Genomic DNA, 25,818 nt, shown 5'->3' with positions numbered 1-25,818 from the left:
CAAGGAGTTGGATGGGAAGTGGAGCAGCCAGAACATGAACTGGCACCATAAGAATAAAGTCCAACTGGAATACTAGCAGCACAGAGGAGCCCACCCTCCTCTGTAGAAGAGGTATTTGGAAGACAGTATTTGGAAGATTCTTTTATCAACCAGCCTTTTTTCAAATTGTAAATGTATTTTATTTTTTATGAAGTTTACATAGTTGAGAAGGATGTACTCCCATGTGAATCACTGATGGGGTGGGGGCTGAGGCATGGGGAAAGTGAGTGAGGAAATTGCTTCCGATTTTTTTTCTTCCTGTATCTTGGGGTACAGAAAAAAGAAGGGGAGATGGCCAATCCCAGCAACCTAACCATATCAGTACCTGAGGATGTGGAACAGCCACTCGGCGTCATCTGAGGGTCCCAGTGTGGAACATGTTCTGAAGGTACTGTTTAAATGATTTTTTTTTTTTAAAGATTTATTTATTTTATTACAGCCAGATATACAGAGAGGAGGAGAGACAGAGAGGAAGATCTTCCATCCGATGATTCACTCCCCAAGTGAGCCGCAACGGGCGGAAGCGCGCCAATCTGAAGCCGGGAACCCGGAACCTCCTCCAGGTCTCCCACGCGGGTGCAGTGTCCCAATGCATTGGGCCGTCCTCAACTGCTTTCCCAGGCCACAAGCAGGGAGCTGGATGGAAAGTGGAGCTGCCGGGATTAGAACCGGCGCCCATATGGGATCCCGGGGCTTTCAAGGCGAGGACTTTAGTCGCTAGGCCACGCCGCCGGGCCCTTAAATGGTTTTGATGGTGCTGGGATGCTGTTGCTTGTTGCTCCAAGGTTGAGGAAATTCTTCCACGGTCCATTGGCTGACACAGTCCACCTGAGTGTCCACTTGCCCAGACACTCACTGTCAAAGCTTGACCAGAAGAGCTGTCCTTGTTCTGCCACCCACAGTACTCTATGTCCTCCTCAGGCCTCAACGATCTGTCATGTCCCCCATGTGCACCTGGGCATGCTGTCCACTGCACAGGTTTCAGCGACCGAGGCCGCCCAGTTCTGACACATGCACTCCATAGTCAGACCACAGATCCTGTGATTTTTCCCTATGGTTGGAGTTTTGTGTCCAGCAGTCCAGTTTAGAGAGTTCCCAAAGAAACCTCACGAGAAGTGACCCCAGAACTGATTGCTGTGTGTGCCAGTCAGGGCGGGGTCTGGTTCAGTCTGTCACCCACATCAGATTACACACCAACTGGTGGTTGCAGTTGTCTGGTCAGTTTTATCTCCAGCCTCATCTCTTACGCAAGCTGACAGATTCAGCAGCTAATTTAATGAGCCTCCTTCTCTCTTCTTTCTCTTCAGATTTTTATTTGAAAGACATGGTTACAGAGAGTGAAGGAAACAGAGACAGAGGTCTACTGTTTCACTCCCCAAATGGCTGCCATGGCCAGAGCCAGAGCAATCTGAAGCCAGGAGCTTCTTCTGGGTCTTCAATGTGGCTGCAGGGGTCCAAGCACTTGGGCCATCCTCTGATGCTTTCCCAGGCACATAATGGGGGAATGGGTGAGAAGTGGAGCAGCTGGTACTCAAACAAGCATCCATATGGATGCCAGAGCCTCTGGTGAATGCTTAGCCTACTGTGTTGTGGCACCAGCTCCTTATCTAACCTTTCCATGCAGCAGACAATATACATTCACTCTAGTCTCAGATGTATTTTTAATTTGCATTTATTTATTTTTATTTGAAAGAGAGGGAGAGACAGAGAAAGGAGAAATCTTCCATTTGCTAGCTCACTTCCTCAAATGCCTGCAATAGCCAGAGCTATGCTAAACTGAAGCCAGGGGCATGGCGCAGTAGCCTAGCAGCTAAAGTCCTCATCTTGCATGTGCCGGGATCCCTTATGAGCACCGGTTCTAATCCCGGCAGCCCTGCTTCCCATCCAGCTCCCTGCTTGTGGCCTGGGAAAGCAGTCTAGGACAGCCCAAAGCCTTGGGACCCTGCATCCATGTGGGAGACCTGGAAATTTTTTTTTAGTTTATTTTTTATTATTATTATTTATTATTTTTAATTCATTAATTACATTGTATTATGTGACACGACCTGGAAATTTTTATAACATAAGAATTTTGGGGGCTTGGTGGTGTGGCCTAGTGGCTAAGGTCCTCGCCTTGATCCCATGTGGCCGCTGGTTCTAATCCTGGCAGCTCCACTTCCTCTCTGTCTCTCCTCCTCTCAGTGTGTCTGACTTTGTAATAAAAATAAAATAAAAATCTTTAAAAAAAAAAAAAAAAAAAAGAATTTTGGACAGGATACTTTTAATAGTCTAATAATACTCTTTAAAAAAATGATTTGGGGCTGGTCCAACAGCTCAAGTGGTTAATCCTCTACCACCACGCATGGCACCCCATGTGAGTACCAGTTCATGTCCTGGGTGCTCTGCTTTTATTCAGCTCCCTGCTTGTAGACTGGGAAAACAGTAGAGGATGGCCTAAGTCCTCAGGACCCTGCACCCGCGTGTAAGACCCGGAAGAAGCTCCTGGCTCCTGGCTCCGGATCGGTGCAGCACCGGCTGTTGCAGTCACTTGAGGAGTGAATAATCGGACAGAGAGGAAGATCTTCCATCCAATGATTCACTCCCTAAGTGAGCCGCAATAGGCCGGTGCGCGCCAGTCCGAAGCCGGGAACCAGGAACCTCTTCCGGGTCTCCCACGCGGGTGCAGTGTCCCAGTGCATTGGGCCGTCCTCAACTGCTTTCCCAGGCCACAAGCAGGGAGCTGGATGGGAAGTGGAGCAGCCGGGATTAGAACCGGCACCCATATGGGATCCTGGGGCTTTCAAGGTGAGGACATTAGCCACCAGGCCACGCCTCTGGGCCCAATAAGTAAATCTTTTTTTAAGAAAGCAAATCTTAAACAAAAAAAGCCACCAAAGTAAAAGTAGACTGAACCGGGAAAACACTTTCTCTGGTGAATCTGGCTGTCCTGTGAATGGTGCCCTGTCGGGAGACAGGAGGAAGTTGTGAGTGAAATCCATTAAACTTGCCCACACATGCACCTCCTGGAAAGCTGGTGAGAAGCTCCTGAAGGGTTGCTGGACTGTGTTCAAGAGTGTCTGTATTCTATACTCATCAAGTGCAAGTCACCACAGGAAGGCAGATGGACCGTGAACATCAATAGGACAAGTGAGGATCGGGTTAAGTTGTGTGTGAATCCGTTCCTGAGTGAGAAACTTCCACCTGAACAAGAAGAATGCTTAAAATACCTGTTGGAAAAATAGGCCAAGGGGCCGACTTTGTGACCTGACAGGCTAATCCTCCACCTTCAAGGCTAGCATCCCACATGGGCACCAGTTCATGTCCTGACTGCTCCACTTGCCATCCAGCTCCCTGCTAATGGCCTGGGAAAGCAGTAGAGGACGGCTCAAGTGTTTGGGTCCCTGAATGCAGGCTCCTGGCTCCTGGCTCCTGGCTCCTGGCTCCTGGCTCAGCTTTAGCTGTTGTGGCCGTTTGGGGAGTGAGCCAGCAGATGGAAGATGTCCTTCTCTCTGTCTACCTTTTCTCTGTTAAAGTGCCTTTCCAAAATAAATCTGGTTTTTTTTTTTAGATTTTCTTTTCCAAAGCAAGATTTATTTGAAGAAAGGAGGAAAGTAGCTCCTGTCCAAGTGATAGGAGGGAGTTTCAACAGTGAAAAGACCATAGTGGCAAGAGGAAGAAAGGAAAACCTAAAGATTTGTTTATTTCTATTGCAAAGTCAGACATACGGAGAAGAGGAGAGACAGAGAGGAAGATCTTCCCTCCGATGTTTCACTCCCCAAGCGGCTGCAATGGCTGGAGCTGAGCCAGGAGCCAGGAGCCAGAAGCTTCTTCTGGGTCTTGCACGCGGGTGCAGGGTCCCAAGGCTTTGGGCCGTCCTGGACTGCTTTCCCAGGCCACAAGCAGGGAGCTGGATGGGAAGTGGAGCAGCCAGGACATGAAGCAGCACCCATATGGGATGCTGGAGCTTGTAAGGTGAGGATATATCTGTGGACTCCTCTTTCTCTTCATATTATCTGACAGAAAGAAGGGAAAATAGGCCAGCCAACCATTGCCCTTGGTGGTTTCCATCCACTTACAAATGATTTGACATTACCAGCTGTTTGTCATATCTTTGTCTGTTGTGAGTCTGGTTAATCTAGAGCAGTTGCATATGCACTCAACCCTACATTGACATTCATAGTGTACCATGTATTTGCTAGGCACGGTTCTAGGGACATGATAGTGAGCAAAACAGATGGATTCATTCTAATGGTGAAGACCAGGCATTAATAAAATAGTTGCTCAAAGAAATTAATATCAACAGTTGGGAAAAATAGTACAGTGTTTGCTATGAGAGCAAATAACTGAGAAACTGACTCAATCTGCCAGGTCAACAAAGGCCTCCCTGGAATGTGCATATGGCATAGCACTTAAAATACTACTGTGGGCCCAACATGATGGCTCAAGTTTCTAATCCTCTCTTTAGCACCACTAGGGCCCAGCTTGTATCCCAGCTGCTCCACTTCCCATCCAGCTCCCTGCTTGTGGCCTGGGAAAGCAGTCGAGGACGGCCCAAAGCCTTGGGACCCTGTACCTGTGTAGGAGACCTGGAAGCTCCTGGCTCCTAGCTTCGGATCGGCTCAGTTCTGGTCATTGCAGCTGCTTGGGGAGGGTAAACTAGTAGATAGAAGATCGTTCTCTGTGTATCTCCTCTCTGTAAATCTGCCTTTTCACAAACAAGAACCCATATTGGCCGCACTCCATATCAGCTGGATTGCATCACAGCTCTGCTTCCAGTCCTAGCTTCCTGTTAATGTGTGCCTGGGAGGCAGGAGTGAGCGCTCCGAACATCTGGGTCCATGCCACCCATGGGTGAGATTCTTTTTTTTTTTTTTTTTTTAGTTTGTTTTCTTTTTTCTTTTTTTAAATATTTATTTATTTATTTATTTATATTTGTGGGAGATTCAAAGTCTGTTCCAGGCTCTTGGCTCCCGCTTGGCCCAACTCTGGCTGTTGTGGGCATCTGGGCAATGAACCAGCAGATGGGAAGTCTCTCTGCCTTTCAACTCTAATGACAAAAATACAAATGGAAAGAAAAAAAAAAAGTCAGGCTTCTCCAGAGATCTGAGTTGAGCTGGAAAAACACAATATTGGGGTTTACAGTTGAGACTTTTCTCAAGTATTGGGACCTAGTATATGCAATGCCAGGAAGATTCCTCCTGAGGCCTGCACAGTAGCATAGCAAGCTAATCCTCTGCTTGTGGTGTTGGCATCTTGTATGAGGACCTGTTCAAATCCCTGCTGTTCCACTTCCTATCCAGTTCTCTGCTAATGGCCCAGGAAGACAGCGGAGGAAGAATTGCTAGGATGACCCAAGGACTCGAGCCTCTGTGCCCATGTAGGAGACCCAGAAGAAGCTCCTGGATCCCAACTTTGGACTGACTCAGCTCTGACCATTGTGCTCATTTGGGGAGCAAACCAGTAGATGGAAGATACGTCTCTCTTTCTCTTTCAAGTAAGAAATGGGTAAGCCTAGAAACAGAGAGACCCTCGCTGTGTGTTGCCCATCTCATCACTCTGGTACTAGGTGATGTTTTGCCCCCTGGTCTTCCACCAGGATGATCTGCAGTTGCAGGCAGGAGCGAAGCTCTTGGCCAGTGTGGCCTCTCGAACTTGCTCTGCTGTCACAGAGCTGCTGCTTCAGCCCTGGCTCAGTCGGTGCAGGTGCTCAGGGCCTCTTCAGGCTCTTCAGGCACGGTGTGTACTCTCAAAGACGATGAACGAAACATGAAGAGAATGTACATGGCATAGTCACTAAGTTTACAATTCCACAGGGCATAATTTCTAAAGAGTTGGGCAACCATCATGTCGATTTTAAGAAATTCCTTTTATAAAAACTTATTTATATTTCAAAGACAGATTCACAGAGAGAGCAAAGTCAGATATACAGAGCAGGAGAGACAGAGAGAAGATCTTCCGTCCACCGATTCACTCCCCAAGCAGCCACAACGGCCGGTGCTGCGCCGATCCAGAGCCAGGAGCCAGGAACTTCCTCCAGGTCTCCCACGCAGGTGCAGGGTCCCAAGGCTTTGACTGCTTTCCCAGGCTACAAGCAGGGTGCTGGATGTGAAGTGGGGCAGCCAGGATTAGAAACGGTGCCCATATGGGATCCTAGCGCATTTAAGGCAAGGACTTTAGCTGTTGGGCCACGGTGCCGGGCCAGAGAAGGGGAAGATCTTCCATCTGCTGGTTAATTCCCCAAATGGCTACGTGGGGTAGAGCTGAGCTGATCCCAAGCCAGGAACCAGGAGCTTCTTCTTGGTCTCCCATGCGGGTGCAGGGTCCCAAGGCTTTGGGCCGAGGTCCTCCACTGCTTTCCCAGGCGACAAGCAGGGAGCTGGATGGGAAGTGGAACATCACACTGGAACTGGTGCTGATGTGGGATCCTGGCGCTTGCAGAACTAGGATTTCAGCTATTGTGCTGGGCCCCTTGGTATGTTTTTAAAGTTTCGTTGTTGTTGACAACAAAGGAAAGAAGAGGCTCAGAAAATGGAATGGGAGGAGCAGGAGGTGACAGCATGATACACTACACCAAGCAGTGACATGAGCCTTTACGTTACAGTTGTGTCAGGATGCTTTCTTGGTCCTGGAAAGAACTATGGGAATGAAATTAAGGCAAAGCAAGTGAAGCAACTTTTCAAAAGATACACAAGAACTAGACCCACGGTTTGGGGTTCTAAACCGTGGTTTTATCTGCCTCATTTACCGGAACTCAATAACGTGGTCGTGAAGTGGTACTGGGAACTTAGAGACTGGAGGGACAAGACAGCAAAGTCTCAGAAGCCTTGGCCCCGAGAGTTTGTAGAGACCACAGTTTCCTAAGGAGCTTGTCAACAGTGTTTTAAGCAACTGCAGTGCTCAGTGGCGGAAAACACAGCATTGGACGTCTTTTTCAGCTGGGATTCAAGAACAGAGCGGCCGCTAAGGCAGCCACGGAGATCACTGCGGCCCGGCACTTGTACAAGATGGTGGCGGGCACAAGGCCGCTCTGTCTCCGCGTGCGCCAACTCTATGGCAGGGCAGAGGCTCGAGCTGCGGGAAGGGCCGCCGAGGCGGGAGAGCCCAGCCGAAAGGGACCTCTCGCGCATGTCTGCAGCTGCGGGGAGACATTTCTAGACAAGGGGGCCACCCCGCAGGGCCAGTTTTCGGAAACGTGGGAGTCGCTCCAGCCCAGTGAAAGCCGCGGCGGGGCGTTCCCGAGGACGCATGCGCCCTGCGCCAGCCCCGCGGCGCGGTGGTGGCGTGGTCTTTTCAACGCCAGGCGTCCAGGCGACGTCTGAGGTGGAAGGGGCGTCTAGGAGTCGCAGGACGCATGCGTCCTGAGACCGAGGCGTTTCCTTCGGAGGGTGTGGAGCGCAGAGCGCCGTTCTGCGCAGGCGCAGGGGCCGTCCGGTAGGGGGCGAGTGGCCTGTCAAGGGGAGGGAAGAGGAGGTGGGCGAGCATGAAAAACCGGTGCGCCTGCGCGTTTCCGACCGGTAGGAAGAGCCCAGGCCTTGCGAGGGGCGGGGTCACGTCTGCGCGTCACGGGATGGGTAGGTGGGAGAGAGGGTGGAGATCGGGGAGGGTCTGTGCGCTTGCGCAGTGCGGGGGTGGAGGGCGGAGGAGCTGGATAGCACGCTTGCGCGGCTGTCACAGGGCTGCTTGGTTGGTCAGTGGGGAGTCGGCGCCTGCGTACTAAGACCCGTGTGCAGCAGCGGCGGCGGCGGTAGAGGCGGCGGCGGCAGCAGCGGGCTCGGAGGCAGCGGTTGGGCTCGCGGCGAGCGGACCGGGTTGAGTCAGTGCGTTCGCGCGAGGTGAGGGCGGGCAGGGCGCGCCTGCGCGGAACCCTGGGCGGCGCTCGGGAGGAGATGATGGAACCGCGCGGGGGTCGGGGAGGGGGCCGAGGGGAGCGGCGCTCCGCCGCCCGGGTTCCGCCGGGGAGCGGCGCGAGGTGCGGGGAGGCGCGGGCACGCGCCCCGGTTGGCGCGCGGGCTGACGGTTGGGGCCGGCCCGGTGACGTTGGAGCGACGCAGGGCGGGGGACGGCGAGCCGCGAGGCCGCCACGCGGGAGAGGCCGCAGGCGGCCGCGCCGGGGCGAGGGCCGGGGGTCCAGCCGGATCGGCCCGCCGCGACGGGCGGACCTGGGCCGTTGAGGACCGGGCGCCGCGCGGCCACGTGAGGTGGGGGAGGGGGCTATCCGGTGCGGGCGTGCGGAGGGGCCCGGCGGCCGCGGGGGGAGGGGAGCGGCGTGGCTCCGGCCGGCGCAGCCTTTGAGCAGGGGCGGCCGCGGCGCCGGAAGTGCCCCCTCGGCAGGCTGCCCTCGGGGTCGGGGGCCGCGAGGCCCAACGTGGGCCGGGGCCTCATGGCAGCGCGGGGACCCCCTCCCCCCGGTCCCGGCCACCGGAAGCCCCGGGCGGCCACATGGTGGGGAGGGAGTGGGCCTGGAGTTCCGAGGAGCTGGCGGAGCCCGGGCCGCGGCCGGCGCTGCGGGCGCACTGCGGGCATATGTTAGCGGCCCGCAGCCCCGTGAGCCTCCTGCCCCAGCCCTCCCGGCAGCTAGGCGGCCGGCCAGGTGTAAGCGGCGCTCTGTGGAGCTGGGAGGCCGGAGGAGCGGGGCAGGGCGAGGGCAGTTGGACGGGATCCCAGCTCGGGCCGGCCTGTGCCGCTGGTGCCTGCACGGCCGGGCCGGGTGTTGCTCGCGGCGTGTGCGCCTGCACCTTGTGGCTGTGGTCCCCGCTGGCTCTGGCGTGGGAGATCCTGGGTTTCAGCGCCCTTAAGTGGCCCGGTCTAGTGTGATCTCCGCTCCTCACTGCTCCCCGCTTTTTTACTTTCATTTTATTGCCTCTCGCCACCCTCACTCCCCCCACTTGGTACTGACGGCACTGTCCTGGCCTGAAAAGACGACGGGCCGAGGCATCCTGGGAGAAGTGGGAGGGCCCCAGGCTCCCCTTCGGGGCCCGAGATCCGAGTGTGGGGCAGGGGACAAGTTTCCTCTGTCCCCGCTGACGGCATCTGCGAGTGCACGCAGACGGGAATCCCCCCCAGAGGCCTGTGGCTTCCTGCGCTAGTGACGGGCGCGTGTAGGGACTGGGGTGGGGGTGCACCAGAGCCGGGTGGGGCCTCGGTCTTGGATCTCCGCCCCCCGTTAGCCCCGCCCTCAGCCGGCTCCTGGCTGCTCACCTAATTATAGCCTTGGCCGCGGGTGGGAGGGAGGGCTGGTCGTTCCAGCAGCAAGTGACACCTGAGGCCTCCGGGGCCCAGGAAGTGGCCCTTCCTGTTGATGGGGTGTCCTGGCCGCCAGGAGCCTTGCTTTGTTCTACCGCTACTTCAGCTCTCCTCTGCAGGGATGGGTCACTATTCCCTCTTGTGGGCACAGCCGCTGGCAGTTAGCACAAGAACTTTGGTTTTATTTAGGTGAGTCGTGAAAGCATAGGAGAGGAACATAGCAAAGTGTCCAGAGTGGTGGTAAACACATCCTTACCGATGTCCTCCTTCTCTTCCTGGCTCTAGTTGGAATCGAAGCCTCTTAAAATGGCAGATGATTTGGACTTCGAGACAGGAGATGCAGGGGCCTCAGCCACCTTCCCGATGCAGTGCTCAGCATTACGTAAGAATGGTTTTGTGGTGCTCAAAGGCCGGCCATGTAAGATCGTCGAGATGTCTACTTCCAAGACTGGCAAGCATGGCCATGCCAAGGTTAGACTTTTGCCTCTTCTGCCTTCCCCCATCCCTCCTCCCTGTGCCAGGGGGCTCTGGGCAGCCAGCTGCAGTATGTCCTTGCCCTCGACCTTCTTCCTGTTTGTTCAGTGCTTGGCAGCTCTGTTGGCCACCTCTTCGTTGCTTTTGTCCCTAAGCTCCCGCCAGTCTCTCACATTCCTTCATGCTGTTGGCAGCCCCTTCCATACTCCTGGCTTTTACTTTCTCATCTCTAAGCTTTTATAGGTGGTGCTGTCACCACCTGCCCTGTTCCTGCCCAGCTTTAGGCAGAAGGCAGAGCTGCTGAGAAGAAGGGGCTTTGCTGCCTGGTCCCTGTTCCTTTGTCCCTTTTGGAACTCTGCTGGCCTGGCCCACTCTGGCTTCCCTGGTCCTGGCTGTGTGCTGAGTCCCCTTGCTAATGCTTCCCCTTCCGACTGACCCTTCTTTCTCGTAAGTTCAGCGGCTGCATCCTTGGGGACTCTCTCGTCCTTATTGCCTTGTGCCGTTTTTCCATTTTTGACTTGGTGCCTTGATCATCCTGGGTTATCCCCTAATATCTAGATGGTCTGCTGTGCTCCTCCAGTTTCTTTATTTCTTAGTTTATTTTTGCTTCACTTTCTTTGTTTCCATCTCCTTTAGTAAGGGTTCAGAAGCTCCTTTTTTAGGCTTGCAATTGGGTTATTTGCACTTCTTTACACTCAGGATCTTGTTTCATGCTTTTTAGTAACTCAGAACTCAAGGTGACTGACTTCTGATCAGCCATGGGGCTGTGTGCCCCACTTTGGGAGGGGTCGTCTTTAGCCTTAGGTGGGTTTTAGAGTCTAGGCTGTTTCCTGAGTTGATGGGCTGAATCTCACCCCCCCCCCCCCAACCTTTGCCCTAACAACGCAGTCTCAGAAGCTAGGGACAAGTTGAGCTTTTCCTCTGATGCGCACACACAGGTCCACCTGGTTGGTATCGACATCTTTACTGGGAAGAAATACGAAGATATCTGCCCGTCAACTCATAACATGGATGTGCCCAACATCAAAAGGAATGACTTCCAGGTATGCACGTGCTCTGGCAGGGATGGGGGGGAGGGTTGGGGGGTGAGATGCAGACTGAGTGGGTAGGGAGGCACTGGGTGTTCAGTGGGTCCGTCAGACCCAGTAATTTCCACCTACCTTCTTTGCCTGTCTGCCCTCAGCTGATTGGCATCCAGGACGGGTACCTATCGCTGCTCCAGGACAGCGGGGAGGTGCGAGAGGACCTCCGTCTGCCTGAGGGAGACCTTGGGAAGGAGATTGAGCAGAAGTACGACTGTGGAGAAGAGATCCTGGTACGGTGCCCCTGCTCTGCCACATGTGCTCCGCACGCTGCTCAGGCAGCTTCCGTGAGCAGACTTCTGACCAGCCTCTGTCCCCCCCCAGATCACAGTGCTGTCAGCCATGACAGAGGAGGCAGCTGTAGCAATCAAGGCCATGGCAAAATAACTGGCTCCAGGTGAGCGAGCAGGCCTCCTCAGGGTTGCTGACTTGCGGAGGGGGGGGGGGGATTGCTTTCCACCCTCTCCCCTGGTGAGGCTCTCCCATCTCACACAGTTCTTTCTCCTCAGGGTGGTGGCAGCGGTGGCAGCAGCGATGTGATCCTCAGCCTGCAGAGGCCCCTCCCCCAGCCTGGCCCCACTCTGGCCTGGTCCTTGGCTGGACTCCTACACAATTTATTTGATGTTTTATTTTGGTTTCCCCTACCCCTTCAATCTGTCGGGGAGCCCCTGCCCTTCACCTAGCTCCCTTGGCCAAGAGCTAGTGAGCAGTGGCCTTGGTGAAGCTGCCTGCCTCCTCTCCCCTCACACTACAGCCCTGGTGGGGGAGAGGAGGTAGGTGCTGCTCGTGGTCTAGTTGTTTTTTTTTTTTTTTTTTTTTTTTTTAATTCAATCTGGAATCGGAAAGCTGTGGATTCTGGCAAATGGTCCCAGTGCCCTTCCCCTTCTCAGCCCTAGTCTGGTCTGCTCCTCATAGCACCCACCCCAAGTACCTCCCCACCAGACTGGGGGCCAGTCCCCTCCCTTGCCTGGGTCTCTCCCCAAGCCCTTAAAACGGGGGAAGGAAGGGGAGGGGACCTGCCCCCTTGTCGGGCATCTGGGAGGCCCTGCCCCCATGGGCTTCACCCTTTCCCTGCGGGCTCTTCCCCGACACATTTGTTAAAAATCAAACCTGAATAAAACTACAAGTTTAATATGAAGCACCCAACTCAGCTGATTACTTGACTTGAATGGCTGGCTGACTAGAGGGTGAACAGGACAGCAGAAATAAACTGAGCTCTGCCACTGGGTTCATCATAAGCCATCTTCACTTGGACTTTGCTGTGGACCTGCTAACCACCCCTCCCCCAACAAGTAACCTTGACATACTCCACACTGGGTGGGAGGCAACAGACAGTAGCAGCAGAGAGGCCCAGTGGCAGGTGGATTTTATTGGCCTAGGACACACAAGGGGGACCCTCACACCGAGTGGGGTTGAAGATGTTATCTGGTGGTCACTTGTGGTAGAATCGTGGGTTCTGGCTGTGCTGGATGAAGGGCAGCCGAGGGCCAGGTTGGCTGGTAGCTGCAAAGCCTGACTGGTGGTAGTGACAAGGAGGGCTTCATTAGGGTGCATGGCCTCCTTTGCACACCAGTGGGCCACCAGAGGAAGACAGGAGGGTTACGGGATAGCCATTGGGCCTTGTGGCTGTCCTTACCTTGCCTGCTGGTTGCATCTGCACTGGGAGCTGGGGGGAGGCAAGGAGTCCAGGAGCTGGGTGCAGAGCCTGGGGGTGCATTGGGCGCAGGGAGGACTGGGGAACAGAATCAGGCCTGAAGTTAGCGGGGGGTGGGGGGTTCCTCTTGGCATGGTCTTGGTCTCCCAGGGCTGTATACTCACCGAGTCAGAGAAGCTGGTTGGCTGGTTGGCATGTTCCATCTGCTTCTGCAAGGACAGGGCACTGGCAGGCTGTAGGAACCCTATGAGGGGGAGATGGGAGACCGGAGTGAAGCGAGTGGGAAGGGAGGCTGGAGTGACACACCTCAGAGGGCTGCTGTGGTCACCTGACTGGGTGGGCTGGAAGTGGCCGTGTACCGCATAGGGCTGTGGCTGTGGCTGAGACAGGTACTGCACTGCAGGGAACGCTGATGGTGCTGGGAAAGGCAGGGGTCACAGCCATTAGAACTAACCCCCACCCAACAGCCCCTCTTGGCTTGCAGGACACCTGCCCTCATCCCAGAACTCACTTCGGAGCTGCTGACCAGGACTGTAGGCTGGCTGGGTGGGTCCGTAATGGGGTGGGGGCTGAGCAGTCCCATAGGCACCACCAGGACTGCCCTGGAACTGCCCGTGCTCTGCGGTTCCTGCAAACGCAGCTGCTGAGCCCACATAGTGCCGGGTCTGCAGAAGAGAGCGAGAACTGGTAAACCCCTTGAAGGCAGACACTTGGGCTTGGGGACCCCATGGTGCCCGCTCAACGTCCGCCGGAGCCAGGGCTGTGTAGCAGGAAAACAGCCCAGACAGCCAACCATGCTCCACTCACAGTCAGCACTTGCGGTCCAAACATCTGTTTGGCTCTGTCAGCTGCCATCAGCGTGCCCGGGCGGCTGTGTCCTCCAGGACTCCCTAGAAGGGAAGACTGGCTTTAGGAGGCTGCAGCCTGGGGGCAGGAGGGGCTGCGGCAGGTGCTCCCTTAGCCCTCACCCTGCATGCTGAGAAGGTGTGCTCCTGTGTGCACCGTCAGGCTCTGCTGGTACGCGGCCGAGGTCAGAGTGGTCAGGTCACTGACAGGGAAAAGGTCAAGGTCAGGAACAAGCGCACCCCCGCCTGGTCACATCTCCACCTGGTCCCCCATCCCACCTCTGCTCCTTCCGCCTCCGCTTCTCCTCCTCATGTAAGACTTTCTTGAGCTGGAGGAAGAGCTGGTGCTTCTCCTCCTGCAGGGCCAGCAGCTTCTCCTGCAGCTTCAGGATCTGGGAAGAGCAGGCGAGGAAGATGAGGGCGCGGGCAGGCAAGGCCGAGGGGGGAGGCGTGGCGGAGCGCGTGGAGACTGCCTACCTGTTCCTTGGTCTCCTCCAGGGACATCCTCTCTTCCATCTCCTTCTTCTTCCTTCTCTCCTGCTCCTCCTTCATCTTCTGTTCCATCATCTTGTCCACCTCCTCTTCCTCTGGAGAAGTCAGGAAGAAAGGGCGCAGAGGGGGCACCCGGGGTGGTGGGGATATGTCAAGCGCTAGCGGGGGAAGGTGAACTGGGAACCCCGGCCCCTCGCCCCAACGGCCTGGCAGAGGCAGGTGCTCTCCAAGGTGCTTCCCGGAAGCCAGGACCGGGCCTCGGAACCCCGAACACGGCACCGCACCCCAGCCCGGCCTCGGGCGCCAGCCAGCCCCCGGCCCGGCTCACCCTGGCGCTTGCGCTCCCGCTCCATCATGATGTGCCGGTGCAGCGCCCTGGCCATGGCGTTCGAGAGCTTGGGGCGCTCCAAGAGCGCCGGCATGGTGCCGGTGGAAAGGCTCGGCCCGCGGTACAGACACTGCCGGCCTCGGGACGGGGGCCTGCGGGGATGCCGGGCGCTCAGCCGGACCGTCGCCCGGTCACGTGCGGCGGGAGCCCCGCGCCCCCAGAGGCCGGGCCGCAGCCGCCCGCCCGCCCGCCCGCTCGGCGGCACCAGGGGCCCCGGGCCCCGGCCCCTCCGCCCCTCCGCCCCGGGCGCCGCTCCCGCCCCGGCCCCGCAGCCCCGGGCGCCGGCCCCTCCCGACCCGCCTTCGCGGCGCTTCCTCCGCGGCTCCGGGTGCGCCTTCGCCCGCGCCCCGCGTCACATCCGGCGGCCGCGCCGAATTCTTCCGGGCGAGGGGAAGGCGGAAGTGCTCTGGGACGGGTGCCCGCGACGCCCAAACCTCGGCGGCGGGGGACACAGAGGCCGAGGCGGGGCTAGGAGAGGGCGTTTATTGTTGGCTCTTTAGAAATCAGTCGGTAACAACTGTACACCGGGCCCCGTCGGCCTCGCGCCCGCCCGGCCCACGCCCACCCGCTGGCCCCCGGAAAAGCAGCATCGTGTGGACACGGGGGAGAAGGAGGTGGGGAGACCCCCGGGATTCACAGTAACTAGAAACAAAAACGGAAATAAATTAAGTGATACGGGAGAGGGGAGTGAACAGGGAGACGTGTTCCCCGGATCAGTGCATGAACAGGAGCTCCCGGACCCGGGCCCCGAGCTGGACTCCACCGCCGCTCTGAACCCGTCTACACTGCGGCTCCTGCGCACCTGCCAACACTGAGCACCGTGCATGCCGGGAGTCGCTGGAATGAGGTGGAGGCTGTGGCCGCTGAGTCCGCCGGTGGGCCGAGCCCCGTCTGTGCTTGTGGCGGCTGCGCGTGGCCCCTCACTCCACCCGTACCAGCAGGGCGTAGAGGAGGATGGCCCCCTTCTCCTTAGTGACCCACTCCAGCTCGGCTGTGCCCAAGTGGGGGTCCGGCGGGTCCCGGAGAGCTGCAGACGCGGGGCCTGGGGTGTAGGAGCCAGGGCGCACACACACCTGGAAGGCCACCTGAGCCTGGTGTGTCCTTTGAGATTTGGGGTCCCGGAATCTGTGGGGCAAGGAGCATAAAGGGGAGTGAGGGTGGCCCTGGTAGAGGAACGTTGGCTTTGCTGTTCACAGGACTCCCACAGCCTCTCTACCTGAATGGGGCTTCCTCCCCAGGCAGCCGGGCCAAATCCGTCCCATCCACGGCCAAGCCTGTGCTCACCTCTCTCTCCCCTTACCACCCTATGTGCCAGGCTGCGCACGCCAGCCAAGGCAGACAGGATTCCCACTGGCTGGTTCCTGCCCCAAATGCCTACAACAGCTGCGGCTGGGTCAGGCCTGAGGCTGGGAGCCGAGGGGAGTCCCAGCAGGTGTGAGACCTGTACCATATGGGGAGGGGAAGGAATCCAGTCACTGGGTTAGCAGGAAGCTGGAGTCAGAAGCCAGAGCCTGAAAGGAACCACATGGAACGCAGGCTCTGATGTGGGACACGCGGAGTGGGAACTACTAGACCAGGTGCCCAGCTGCTGACCATCCTTGCCAATGTGCCCACTCCAACCCACTGCCTCTTCTGTTTGCTTCCATGGTATTTACACATCTCCTTCCAAGCCACTGGAGAGTCCGTGGGTAGAAACATTCTAGAGAGAAGACAGGGTCCACAAAACTCAAGCTCCTTCAGGGTTCACCAAGGATGCTACGTGGTACCTGTCTCATCCATGAATGAAGAAACGACTGGGTGGAGACTGAGCAACGTTCAGACGGGAAAAGGGGCAGGCAAGATGGGCGATTCTGGAGGCCCTGGAACATGTTCCATCTGGGTCCCCTGAACCTGTCTGTCCTCACTCTGCATACTCACTGCACTTTGGAGGCCAGGGTCTCGGCCCCAGCATACTGAAGGGATGGGGACAGCAACACTGGGGGCGGCTGCTCCTCCCGGGGTGGCGCGCAGTTCTCACCAGGCTCTTCAAACCCTCCTCCGGGCTCCCCCTTCAAGGGCCGGCAGCTCAGGATGGAGGCGGCGCCTACGTGGAGACCTGGGTCAGGGTGGACCCACATGTGTAGGACTCCCTGTCTTTGCCCACCCTACGGTACCTGCTCCCAGCTCCCCACGGTCCAGCACCCTCCGCACAGCTGCCACACTGCTCCCATGGTACGCCATGTGCCACTTCTTGGTTAGTGTTCCGGCCTCCAGGCGGGGATTCACCCTGTGGGGTGGACAGATCCAGCAGACAGGACAAAGGTCAAGGCTGTACAAGGTCATCCACAGGACGGGAAGTTCTAGAACTTACTCCATGTACCCTCTTGCGACTCTGGGAGTGCGGGCAGTCCCAAAGGGAAACTACATGGCACTGGCCCCCTGTGTACCTGAGGTTGAACCTGCACCAGCCCAAGGGCAGGGCATACTCCCTTGGGGGCTCCCCTCTGCGCCTGTGGGCCTCGTCTCCTCGAAGCTTCCGGCAGGACTCACAGTAGCACAGGCTACGCTTGGGTGGAGGCATGAAATAGTCCTCTGTGGGGAGGGAGTGGCAGGCTGGGTGCTGGGGCATCCGCCCTCCAGCCGTTCTCCAGGCTCCGGCCATTGCCCTGGCCAGGCTCTGGGCATGCACCAAGTCCCGCGGGCAGGGACTCACCGGGAAGCAGCAGCAGCTCTTGGAAGCGGGAACAAAGGGCGTGGTACTCGCAGCTCTTTAGGGGGTTCGCAGTGGGTGGGGGACCCCAGCACACACTCTCCTTGATCCCTGAGGGAACAGAGAGGGGGCAGAGGTCATAGGAGCTGGGGCTGCGGGAGGGGTGGGGTGAGGAGCAGAGGGTCCTGGCCCTTTCCAGTTTGCGCACCATCGACCATGTCGGCTTTCTCCATGTCCCCTTGGGTGCCAGCACTTTTCCCACTGGCAACCCCTGGCTCTGGGCTGACGATTGTCACCTGTAGGGAGTAAGGGCAGTCAACCGAGGTTCTGTCAGCCTGGCAAACCCCTTGCCAACGATGGTCCAGACTCCCAGGCACTTGCCTGCTCACACTGCCCGTAAAGGTCCACCAGCGCATGACAAGGCTGGGGCACATCTGGCACCGCCACACCGTGGTCCACCCCATTGACATGTAGGTGCAGCCCTCCAGAGCTGTCCAGCCGCAGGCCCAGGATGGTGCCTTCAGGACATGTGTCCAGGTTGGGCCCAAACTTCTCACAGATCTGGGAGGAGAGACATACTGTCTTCCAGAGATCAGACTCCAGCTACCAGCATCCAGCTGGCCAACCCTGTGCGACCTGGGCTGCAGTCCCTGGGCCCTGCTTCCAGCCCTCCCAGCTGCTGGAGTGCTGCTCCCACCTTCTCTTTCTCCAATATCCTGTTCTCCACAGCAAGACACAGGAAGAGACCTGGAAACACACCCCTTGCCCAGTTCCTTTGGCCCCACAGTGCTGCCTCCAAGACCTGCCCTTCCTGCTCAGCCACCTGGCCTGCTCTCCTCTCTCCAGCCCCTCATCACCTTGAGCCCATTGTGGAAGACGCCACGACCGCGCAGCAGCCAGGCGGCCCGTTTGAAGGCGCAGGCAGACGCAGGGAAGTTGAGTCGCTCAGGGGGGCAGGTGATGACACCCAGGACAAGAGAAGATGTCCACTGCCTGTTCAGGAAGTCTATCCGCACCTAGGAAAAGGGACTGGCTTACACCCCTGTTTCCTGGGCCAATGGCCTTCCATCCAGGCAAGGCCCAAGGAGCAGCCCTGGCTGCTACAGGCACCCGAAGCCGTGCACTGGGTAGTTGGCTTGGCCCTTCACATGGGGTCCTGCTGCTGCCTCTGCACGGCTTGTTGCCTGCTCACCCTGGCCACCTTGCAGGAACGAGGCAGAATGGCCCATCAGCAGAGCCCCTGGTTCCCAGGTGGACGTACAGCCCCCACTGTGGATGTGGAAAGCCCTGGCACCCTGTCCAAAGGCCTTGCCTGCCACTTCTGCTCTTCCCTGGGGAGCAGGCTGGGTACCAGGCTACCCGAGGCCAAAAGGAGCCAGACCCACCTGGACCAGAAGCTGGGGAACGAGGGGCTGGCTGATGACGACGATGCCCTGATTGTAGCTGGCCACACGTGTGGCTGTCCGATTCCCATTGGATAGGAGGATGTTCTTGCCATGGTTCTCCAGGAACTCGAGTGCTGTGGGCACAACATCCACTTGATCCTGGCCCTAGTGTGAAGGAAGAGGCTAGACTGCATGGGCTGCTAAGGTCATGCCCAACCCAACGTGGGGTCCACTCAGTGCTCTGGCACTGGCCTCTGCCGGGCCGCCAGAGGAGCCCCCAAAGGCCAGGCACCTGTCGGCCTGCCCGCAGCCCAGCCGCACACCCAGCAGGCCCCCTCACAGCCTCTTACTCCAGAGCCTCGCTCCTCGCCCTCATCCTCCTCCTCGCCCTCACTGCCAGTGTCCAAGCTAGGGGAAGGAGTCTGGGTGCTTTCTGGCTCCTCCAGCCGGGTGGAACTGACGATGGAGACGCAGCGTACTGGCCCGTAAAGGTCCAACACAGCCCACACGTTCTGGGGGCACACAGGACCCAGAAAGGCAGAAGTCAACGGGCAGTTCCCAACTCGAGAACCCACTCCCAGGACTCACAATGTCCTCTGGTCTACCTTGGCAATACCAGTGGCTGCGGGTCCCAGATCTTCTCCATCCACCAGGATGTGCATTGTGTCGTCAGCCCCCCGGCGAATGCCCACCCGGCTGCCCACCTAGGAGCAACAGCACACAGGGTTGGTGCTCAGCCCACCATGCCTGAGCCCTCACACTTCCCGGGGCTGGTGGCTGCCTCACCCCCAGCCTCTCCAGGTTCCGTCCATAGTTCATCCTCTGCAGTTGCCCGTCACGCCTCACTTCGCAGCTGGATACCATCCAGGTGGTTTTTGTCCGGAGCTCTGGCAAGGAAGGAGGCAGTCCTGGGCCACCACCTGCTCCAGACCCCATTTCCCCCGGGGCGAGTGTGGTCAGCCCCAGTCGGAGGGACCCTGCCCACTTCTCGTCCAGCTCTTCCACTTTGACCTGTAAGAGGGGAAAGCCATCAGCTGGCCCTGCCAGGCTGCACCCTAATCCTCTCTCCAGCCCACCTGCACAGCCCACCTCAAAGACTTCCTCAGTCCTGAGCTCCTTGGTGCTGAAGACGAGGCCGTGGGCATAGCCAGCCGCACGCACTGCCCTCGTCCCATCCTCTTCCAGGGTGACATTTTTGCCGCAGGTACTATGGAATCGGTGAGCCACACCGGCCACTGTAGAGAAACAGCCCCAGAGAGGGGGCAGGTTTCACGCAAGGCATGGAACAAAGTCTTTCGATGACGCAGGAAGGGGACACGAGGGTCCCTGCTGCCTTTCTTCTTGGAACCCTGACACCTCTCCACCACTCATGTCCACATTGGGCATGCCCAGGTTCTGGGTCAGGGCTCTTTGGTGGCAGGGATGCCACCAGGCTCTGTGTGTAGCAAGCATAAATTCCCTGCATCTTGACAGCTTCCCAGCAGGCGCTGGCCCTCCCCGGGGTAGCCTGCGGCCACCATTTCAACAGTAACCTCCAAATTCAGTACAGGAAAGCCGAGCTGCCCTGCCTCCCTGCCCGCTGTTGCACCTGGGGAGTGCAGGGGGAATGACTTCTCGGTGGCTGTGTTGCTGGTCGTCAGGCTGTTGTCCACAGGGCCGGTGGCGTTGGTGATGGACACTTGGACACACTGGCCGTACAGGTCCACAACGGCATACACCTCTACACGGCGAAGGAAGCAGAAAAGGGAGAGTTCAGACCCCAAGGGTTGGGGTGAGCAGCCTGAGGGCACAGGCCCAAAGTCACAGAGTAGTCACCTTTACCCGGAGGCAAGCCTGAGCAGGCGGCACCCTGGTCCTGGCCGTTGATGAAGTAGTGCAGGTCGCCCTTGGCCGTGCGCATCATGCCAATGCGCGCGCCTGTGCCCAGTGCGTCCAGGTCGCAGCCGTAATTGTTGCGCATCGTGTTACCGTCCTGCATGATGGCAGTGCCGCTGTGGGGGCAGCAGGGGCATGGTCAGCCTCCTACCTTCACACCCACACTGGGCCCCCTGCTCAGTCTCTGCTTGTCAGAACCTGACCGAGGGAACTGGGCCTGGGCCTCAAGCCCCATCCTAGGGTGCCCCCCAGGGAAAAGCAGAATCCATCCTAGCAGGAGGAAGGGCTGAGCCCCAGCAGGGCTCATATTACTAAACTCCCCTGGCCCTGCCCCTGCCGAGACCACCACCAGCCAGAGTCCCACCCACTCAGCAGCAGGAAGTCCAACCTCAGCATCCACGTGTCATAGTCGATGTCAGTCATGGTGTTGGGGAACTCCAGGTCTTCTGGTCGGATAGCAGTCACTCCTGGGGAGCAGATCAGAACTGTGACGTTCAGGCCCCTCAACAACCCCCAGCACACACATACATGCATGCGTGTGCACACATACACACACACGCATCCCTCACCAGCCTCGATGGAGCCTGACCAGCGGTCCACCATCTTCTGAATCACAATCTCAAAGAGCTCTCCATCCCGCAGGGCCCTGCCAGGGAGCGTGGCCGTCAGAGAGGCCCCGGGGAGGTGGAAGCTGGGCTATGGGGAAGCAGAGTTTGGGGACTGACCGGTTGGAAATGACGATGGCATCATTGAACTCGCTGCGGCAGTTGTGGCGGAGCGCAGTGCGGCCCCCGTTGGTGATGACCGCATTACTGCCGTGCAGCTGGTGAAAGCGCAGGTCAGAGCCCCCAGCCCCGGAGGATGGGGAGCCTGGAGACACCTGGTTGTTCCCCTCCGGGAGGGGCTCAGATACTGGAGGCACCTCTGCAAGAGCAGATGCCACCCATCAGACCGCCAGGCGTCTCTGAGGCCGCCTGGGTCGCCTGGGCCCCTTGCCCCGGCCCTCATCCACGTCATCCATGATGGTGGCTTGGGCCGCCTGGGCCCCCGGCCCCGGCCCTCACCCACGTCATCCACGATGGTGGCTTGGGCCGCCTGGGCCCCCTGCCCCGGCCCTCACCCACGTCATCCACGATGGTGGCTTGGGCCGCCTGGCCATAGAGATCAACGACGGCATAGACCCCAGGAGGCACGTTCCAGGCAGCGGGGCCTTGCGTCATCCCGTTGACAAAGAAGTGGAGGGTCCCGTCCTCACGCCGCACCACGCCCACCGTGTCCCCTGCCTTGGAAAAAGGGGGGCTGGAGTGAGGAGTCAGGCAGAGCTCCTGCCTGGCTTGGTCCTGCATCAGCACCCCCGGCCACCTCCCTCACTGCCGTGCCTGGCCGGGACCTTCACTTCCCCACCTTGAGGCGGTCCAGGTTGTGCCCGTACTCGTCCAGGATAGTTGTCCCATTGTGCATCACGCCGTTGCCAGTCATCATCCAGGTCCCTGGGGTGGGGGTGGGGACAAGGCGTGGCAGAGGATATGAGAGGAAAGGAAGACCCCCTTTCCCTTGCCTGGCAGCCCCTCTGTGAACGCTCCACGCTCAAAGCCCCCTCTGCCTTTCTCCCAACAGCAGCTGTCTTCCCCGGGCAGCAGCAACAGCTCAGTCCTGCCCATCCGGCACTGCCCAGACATCTGGGAGACAATGAGAGCTGGGAGACCCCATCCTAGCCCTGCCCTCTTGGGGCAGCTCACCAGAGCGCAGGTTGGTCATGGTGGAGGGTAACTGGAGGTAGGCAGGGTTGTGTGTGGTGACGCCGATCTCGATGGAGCCAGCCCACTTGTCCACCATCTTGTCAATGCGTACCTGGAACACCTCCCCGTCCCGCAGGGCTCGGCTGCTCAGCACCACGCCGTGGTTAAAGTCATCAGTGGCACTGAGCGGGAGCACATGGACAGTCGGATCCCAACACCCAAGCCCTGGCTGACCAGCTGAAAGCTCCCGATCCCCTTTTCCATCCAAGACTCCCCAGAGCTGACTCCCTCTGCCTCCTGCTTCTCACCCACCCCTGCTCCTGCCCCCACCCGGCTCCCGGCCCACCCAGCCCATCACAGCCCCTTCTGCAGGTTTCTCCCCACCCCGTGGGCCATACTGGGGTCTCAGGGCCGTGCGTCCCTCGTGGGTGATGGCGGCCTTCTGTCCGCAGTTGGGGTGGAAGAGCAGGCGCTCGGGTTCCGCCTGGGTTGCAGGGGCAGCTCGCCGGAGGGCGCCCTCAGGGGACAGTGCCCGCAGGATGGCATTGTTGCGGCGCAGACGGTCGCTGTGGTTGTTATTGTGGACGATGGTCACCTTCACTGCCATCCCGTACAAGTCCACCACCCCGTACACCACTGGGGGTGTTAGGGGGGTGGCCACACCTGTGGTGGTGAAGAATGAGGGTTGGGACGGCAGGGAGAATCAGTCGTGGGGTCCCCGACCCCAGGCTCCCTCTCTCATGGAAAGCCCTGGCCACAGTGCCCATGGGAGCAGCCCCTCACCCTGGTCAATGCCATTGATGAAGAAGTGCAGGGCAGAGTTGGACTTTCTTGTGAGGCCGATGTGGTCACCCTCCTGCTTGGAGCAGAACAGCAGCTGAGTCTGGAACTGAACCCATCAGGGCCCAGAGCGGGGCTGGGCTTGGCACCACCCACTGCACAGGACGGCAGCTGCCAAAGACGTCTGTGCTGGTGTCAGATCCCCCTGGAGGACAGGTTCTGGCGCCCTGTCCGCCACATGTGGCCATGAACACTCCTGCAAGTCCTGAACATTCCATTCGAGTCGGACATGGAGTGAAACCACATACAGGGGCCAACTCCTACAAGTCTGCATCCAGAAAGCATTCGGGATGGCTCATATTAGAGGTTGCTAGGACGTCCTCTGGCAGAACAGAAAGGCAATGGCTCTGGGCCCGAGGAGCCCCTTGCCAGGTGGCTGGCCAGGGATGTGGAATGCCTGTGTGCCTTGGAGAGTGCTGGAGGTTCTGCGCTCTCACCTGCAGCTCATCCAGGCTGAACTCACAGTACTCGCGCCGTGTGCCCTTGCCATTGGTCAGGATCCCACAGCCGCTCATCATGATGGTGCCTGGGGAAGGTAGTGCCACCCTGGTTACAACACAGGCTACCCTCAGGGAAGCCCAGGCCTGCGCCTGCAACCCTGCCCAGGGCTGCTACCTGACTGGAGGTTGGTCATGGTGGCTGGGTACTCCAGACTGTTGGGATTGTGCGTGGTCACCCCGATCTCGATGGATCCTGACCACTTGTCCACAAGCTTGTCGATGCGGATCTGGGGCCATGAGACGGGTAAAAGGGAGATCAGGGAACATAAACACAGGAGGGCCCCCTTCCAGGCTTCCCAGCACCCCGATCAGTACTTCCAAGAAAGCTAGGCACCCTACAGGCACACACCTCAAACATTTCATTGTCCCGCAGTGGACGGTTGGTCATGACGACACCATTGTTGAACTCATCCAGGGGCCGCCGCCGCTCTGCCGTCTTGTTGTTGTTGCTGAGTTTGATGAGGGTGCCACATTTCTCGTGGAAGAGCAGGGCGTCGTTGGAGGTGAGCACAGGTGAGGTGGCAGCAGCGCTGGCTGCCGGCCCATCCCCGGCCGGCGGGGAGCTCAGGCTCACGTTCAGGAGCCCCCCATCGTAGGCAGACAGGATGGTGTTACTCACCACCTCCGACAGCTCCATGCTGGCCAAATCTGCGGCAGCAGGACGCACCCTCAGGGCTGCTGCCCTCCTGGCCCTGGACCTCTTCAGGGGCCCCTCCATGCTCCACCTTGCTGCCCGCTCCCCTTCCCAGGACTCCCCCCAACTCCCTCACCATTGTGCGAGTCAAGGCTGTTAGGAAACGTCTCCGGCCGGGCCTGTGCTGGAGATACCATGAAGGCTGGGGACCAGGTAGGATGGGAGGGGAATGAGCATTCAATTCCTGCTCCAGGGCCCACAGCACCTGCTAGCCCTGTCAACAGACTTAGGGACTGGGACTGGCCCTGCCCACACCCCACTTGTCCTGTCACTGCTGGGGACCTCCCTTCCACCCTGTCTCCACAGCCCCATCCTTCTGCTTTAGCCCTGGCTAGGTCCTCACCTTCTTCCCCGGAAGTCCCCTGTTCAGCCGATGGCTCGAGTGGAGGGGTGGGCGGGGGCACTGGGGGACAGAAGCCTGGCTCCGGGGGCAGCACAGTGATCTGGGTGCACTTGCCATAGAGGTCCACGACAGCCCAGACCCGGGCAGGCAGGCCCGTGGCGGCCACGCCACAGTCCCGGCCATTCACCCAGAGCCGCAGTTCCCCAGCGGATGTGCGCTCCACGCCCACGCGGTCCCCCTCGCCAAGCTGGTCCAGGTCCTGGCCGTACTCCTCCAGCACTGAGCGTCCGTCCCTCAGCACCGAGCAGCCCGACACCACCCATGAGCCCCCCTTTAGTCCCGTGGCGCTGCTTGGAAAGTCCAGGACACTGGGGTCCAGCGCTGTCACCCCAATCTCAATGGAGCCGCTCCAGGAGTTGACCTGTACATGACAGGGGTGGTGGAGAGAGGCTCAGGGCCAGCCATCACCGAGTCCCCACATCCCCATGAGCCACTGACACTGAAGCTAACCCAGACACTCAAGCCCACCACCGATTTCCTGGACTCTGCCCCGGGATGAACTGCAGCACCGTCGTCCCTTTCCCCACGCCCCACCCAGCATCCTGCCTCCTCCAGCTTCCCCAGGAGCCCTGTCCTCCCACACCTGTCACTGCTCCTTTTCACTGGCTTCCCTCTGACCTGTCAAAGTTCCAGCTCCGCCCCGAACCACTCTCCTCCCAAACCCAAAGGCCTGGCCTCACACACACCCCTCCCGTGACGCCTTGCTGGCTACCCCTCGGCCCTTCGCTCCCTCCCCAGCCCAAATCTGCATCCTCCACCTGCAGGAAAGCCTCTCCCCACCCCACGCCGCTCCTCTGCTTCTCTTCAGCAGGGCACCCAGCCCCCGGCGCCTTTCATCCGGGACGCTCCTGCCCACCACCCCGGGCAAGTCTCTGGTTTCCCTCTCGGGACCCAGCAACGCAGGGCTGCCCAGTCCCGCCCTTCCACCCGCTCCACACGCCCCCCGCCCAGCCCCGCACCTTGCGGTCGATGCGGACGGTGAAGACGCGGCCATCGCGCAGGGGTTCTCGGCTCAACACCAGCCCGTGGTTAAACTCCTGGCCCGGCTGCTGTCGCCGCGCTATTCGCCCACAGGCCGACAGGCTCACCAGGCGCCCCGTGCGCGGGTGCAGCTCTCCGCCGCTGCCCAGACCCGCCCCGCCGGACCCCGGCCCCGGGCCGCTCCCGCCGGGGCCCCCACCCCCGCCCGGCCCCGGCCCGGGGCCGCCCCCGGAGCCCCCGCTCCCACCCGACCCCGCCGCCATCGCCGCTGACACCGGGGCCGCGCGACAGCCGCGCTTGGCGGCACCGTGGCAACCGCGGGAGACAGACACCCTGAGGGAATACGGCCCGGGGCTGGGGCCAGGAATGCTTTACGGCACAGCCGGGCAGTGAAGCACCTCGGGCTAAGGGAACTGGCGACAGCACGGCGGGCATGGGGTGGGGGGAACAGAAAGGACAACGGGGTCGGCGCGGGGCGGGGGTGGAGAGAGGGGCTGCTTTACGGCAAGGCGTGAT

At 59.1% G+C, this 25,818-nt stretch overlaps 3 protein-coding genes across 8 annotated transcripts; 1 reads left to right on the top strand and 2 right to left on the bottom strand.

The window, feature by feature from the left end:
* The first annotated feature begins 7,645 nt into the window (after positions 1–7,645).
* Positions 7,646–11,955, top strand: EIF5A (eukaryotic translation initiation factor 5A). 4 transcript variants are annotated; one of them, XM_004594812.3, is made up of 6 exons: positions 7,646–7,850; positions 9,547–9,732; positions 10,674–10,778; positions 10,919–11,050; positions 11,142–11,214; positions 11,327–11,955. In XM_004594812.3, exons 2-5 carry the CDS (start codon positions 9,568–9,570, stop codon positions 11,202–11,204), a joined length of 465 nt encoding a protein of 154 aa, XP_004594869.1. In that variant the 5' UTR covers positions 7,646–7,850; positions 9,547–9,567; the 3' UTR covers positions 11,205–11,214; positions 11,327–11,955. The 4 variants fall into 4 exon arrangements, with proteins under 4 accessions (XP_004594869.1, XP_058531417.1, XP_058531416.1 ...); XM_058675434.1 differs by lacking the exon at positions 7,646–7,850 and adding an exon at positions 8,064–8,216; XM_058675433.1 differs by lacking the exon at positions 7,646–7,850 and adding an exon at positions 8,439–8,610.
* Positions 11,956–12,045: 90 nt separating this feature from the next.
* Positions 12,046–14,287, bottom strand: GPS2 (G protein pathway suppressor 2). 2 transcript variants are annotated; one of them, XM_058675430.1, is made up of 10 exons: positions 14,137–14,287; positions 13,794–13,903; positions 13,596–13,708; positions 13,440–13,519; positions 13,279–13,361; positions 12,983–13,136; positions 12,800–12,889; positions 12,636–12,715; positions 12,454–12,549; positions 12,046–12,329 (listed from the first exon to the last, which is right to left on the bottom strand). In XM_058675430.1, the coding sequence occupies exons 1-10, from the start codon at positions 14,228–14,230 to the stop codon at positions 12,063–12,065; spliced, it is 1,167 nt and encodes a 388-aa protein (XP_058531413.1). In that variant the 5' UTR covers positions 14,231–14,287; the 3' UTR covers positions 12,046–12,062. The 2 variants fall into 2 exon arrangements, with proteins under 2 accessions (XP_058531413.1, XP_004594870.1); XM_004594813.2 differs by having other exon boundaries at positions 12,167–12,333.
* Positions 14,288–14,665: 378 nt separating this feature from the next.
* On the bottom strand, positions 14,666–25,727 carry NEURL4 (neuralized E3 ubiquitin protein ligase 4). Of its 2 annotated transcripts, none has more exons than XM_004594912.2 (29): positions 25,281–25,727; positions 24,262–24,682; positions 23,995–24,060; positions 23,574–23,872; positions 23,340–23,451; positions 23,162–23,250; positions 22,668–22,740; positions 22,283–22,547; positions 21,885–22,066; positions 21,550–21,635; positions 21,266–21,428; positions 20,871–21,069; positions 20,715–20,791; positions 20,534–20,612; positions 20,092–20,261; positions 19,859–19,990; positions 19,360–19,505; positions 19,057–19,281; positions 18,876–18,974; positions 18,621–18,782; positions 18,271–18,435; positions 17,743–17,901; positions 17,267–17,446; positions 17,094–17,181; positions 16,889–16,996; positions 16,623–16,767; positions 16,350–16,462; positions 16,114–16,279; positions 14,666–15,321 (listed from the first exon to the last, which is right to left on the bottom strand). In XM_004594912.2, exons 1-29 carry the CDS (start codon positions 25,563–25,565, stop codon positions 15,117–15,119), a joined length of 4,659 nt encoding a protein of 1,552 aa, XP_004594969.2. In that variant the 5' UTR covers positions 25,566–25,727; the 3' UTR covers positions 14,666–15,116. The 2 variants fall into 2 exon arrangements, with proteins under 2 accessions (XP_004594969.2, XP_058531640.1); XM_058675657.1 differs by having other exon boundaries at positions 20,086–20,261; positions 25,281–25,726.
* Between the last annotated feature and the right edge of the window lie 91 nt (positions 25,728–25,818).

Source organism: Ochotona princeps, chromosome 17 (genome assembly GCF_030435755.1).
Source record: "Ochotona princeps isolate mOchPri1 chromosome 17, mOchPri1.hap1, whole genome shotgun sequence".
Classification (NCBI taxonomy): Eukaryota; Metazoa; Chordata; class Mammalia; order Lagomorpha; family Ochotonidae; genus Ochotona; species Ochotona princeps.
Note: the sequence above shows the minus strand (reverse complement) of the source record. Positions and strands in the feature narration are given on the sequence as shown.